Source organism: Atta colombica, unplaced genomic scaffold (genome assembly GCF_001594045.1).
Source record: "Atta colombica isolate Treedump-2 unplaced genomic scaffold, Acol1.0 scaffold10, whole genome shotgun sequence".
Taxonomy (NCBI): Eukaryota; Metazoa; Arthropoda; class Insecta; order Hymenoptera; family Formicidae; genus Atta; species Atta colombica.
Window position 1 is genome coordinate 251725 of NW_017259184.1, and position 2525 is coordinate 254249.

A 2525-nucleotide genomic window follows, 5' to 3' on the forward strand; every position below is an offset into this window, starting at 1 on the left:
ATAGGCGTATGTACATTTGCAATGTAATAAATATGCACCTGTGTACAAACGTTTTAATCTGAAGAGTCAGTTTGACCTAATTGCTACAATTAAGCAATTGCAATGGCGTTGTATGACAGTAAGGATGTGAAAGGTATCTAAATACGATCAATAAAAAGCTGCACTCCGGTAGCGCAAACAAACATTTTAGATGTAAGAATGTATTATATTGTAACATGTGTCTGTGAGATGTGTAAAAAAAAAAACAAATGCGCGTGAAGCATCGACGAAGTGTTTGTCGAGTCTGACGCGTTTTTGTAGCCCGTTTATAATTGATGTTTACCGTCTTTCTCTTGTCTACGCATCTCATATATTTGAAAATACACGACAGATGATACAAAAATATGCTGTTGTTATTATGTACACGGCCTTAAAAATAATAAAATAGATTCTCTCTGATTTCTGCAGTATTCGCGAAATAGCAAAAAGGACTAACGTCAAAATGAAATAAAATTTTTTAAAATGTTATTAACATTATATTTACGTAAAACTGATTTGATTAAATCTTTTATACTTTGATTTCTTGTACGCATAAATATTGTGTACATATTTTTTATATTTAAAATTTTTTTATTTTCCCTTTTGCACGTCGCGAATTCTTTTTGAATATTTTACTTGCATCTTTTAATTAATCACACATTCGCGATTCTACGTTATGCAGGAACTTTCATTTAAGATATCTTTCGAATCTACTTTGCACTCAGATTTGATATCTCTCTCTTTAATATCTTTTATAACCGTCAATGTATTATTTACAGTAATCGACACTGCATTATTTACATCAACCGGCATTGTGTTATTTACATCGACAGCTTTTGAATCAACTGGTACTGTATTACCTATATCAGCCAAGACGGCATTATTTACATCAACAAGTTTCGAATCTTGTGATTCGTCTCCTTTGGATTGCACAGAAATGATCGGACGAGCATTCTTCCTCTCCGGTAACACCTTTAAAAATGCTTTTTGCCAGGTATCACCCTCCGAGACTCTCAATAGTATTTCAAAAACTGGAAAAGTTCAATCATTTCTTGAAAATGTAAACTTCAATGACATGACTCACTTATTGTTAAAATTTGATTAATAGAATAGAATGTATGTTTAAATTCTTAATTTTTCTCATTAATTATCAAAATAAGATTAGAGATGCTCACAGAAAACGATAATAATATAATAGCTTTAGAAAATTTATCTCTCATAATGCTTACCGTGATCAATAGTCAACACTTTTCTTGCTTTCATCTGTAGGAATTTATCTAATGGCAATCGACCGTGTCTGACGTCCGCCTCTCTCGCTAATTTATGACACATGCCCTACAATTTAAACTTTTGATAGAAATTCGTAAAAAGGGACGACTAGCCAAAAAAATCTCACCTTATGTGCATTGTGATCAACGAGACCACCTATAACGTACACGCAATCATGTTCTAGATGATCTATCACGTTATTTGATTCGCTCGTGAGATATATGATCTTATCTTTGGGATAAACGTTTATGTACGACTCCGTATGAAAACTCACCTGTAATTTAATGAAATTTAATAGTTAATTTAATAATTTAAAAAAGGATTCTCCATGTTTAAAATGAAAAAAGTTTACATTTTATAATAAACTTTATCATAAAATGTGCGAGGTTTTTTAATGAATAGTAATCCAATGTAATTTAATTCAGTGTAATCCAAAATTTAATAGCCAATTTTATAATTTGATAGAAGGATGTTAAAAAAAAATCAGTTGTTGTCCAATGATTAACAAGTTTATACAAACATGATGTATTTATCAAATTTTAATGTTCCCTAAATGCAAACTTTTTAATAATTTTATTGTATCTAGGAAAACAAAATCTAATAAGAAATCCTTCGTTTTTTCTGCTTTTACATCTTTTTAAAAACAATTAGTCCTTTTTTAACATCTTCCTTTATTGGATAGATATAAAAACGGTTTATAATGTGAATTTTAATTTCACTAAAAGTGAGAGGAAGTGTTGACTTATATGCAATCACGTACATCCCAATGCTTATATCCATTGTGCTTCTCCATACTGATTCGTGATTTGCCAGTAAAACTAGTGAGGGAAAATTGCATAGGTGCCATAGCTCTTCTATTCAAAGTATAGCACCTTAGTATTTGTTTCGTTAGCTTAGCGATATCCTTATCGATCATTAATTCATCGAATGACAAGTCGATGGTTACTGTGAGCGTACAAGCACTCTCAGCCATGGTGCTTTTCTTTAAGAACTTTCTGGATGGACCTAGGCTTAAGTTATTTGCACGTGCAAATGCACGTTTCTCTCTTGCTTTAATCCTCTCTCGCAATCTGCATTGACAAACATACAATTAGAAACTAACACAAAAATTAGTAGAAAAGACTGCGTAAATAAATTTCCTTCCGTGTAAATAAAAATGAATATAAAAATTAGTAAGGAACTACATATTAAATCTCTTTTTTGCAAATTATTATAAGTTAACATAAGGATTGTAAAAA

The 2525-nt window shown here is 30.9% G+C and overlaps 1 protein-coding gene across 1 annotated transcript in view; it reads right to left on the minus strand.

Annotated features, from left to right (window-relative positions):
- Window positions 1-687: 687 nt before the first annotated feature.
- LOC108684215 (tRNA methyltransferase 10 homolog A) overlaps window positions 688-2525 on the minus strand; it is a 2475-nt gene continuing 637 nt past the window's right edge. The window contains exons 2-5 of the mRNA XM_018188420.1: window positions 2048-2357; window positions 1415-1561; window positions 1248-1353; window positions 688-1049 (exon numbers count right to left, since the gene is read on the minus strand). Of these exons, the coding sequence (XP_018043909.1) occupies window positions 688-1049; window positions 1248-1353; window positions 1415-1561; window positions 2048-2357 (925 nt within the window). The remainder of the gene's footprint in view (window positions 1050-1247; window positions 1354-1414; window positions 1562-2047; window positions 2358-2525) is intronic.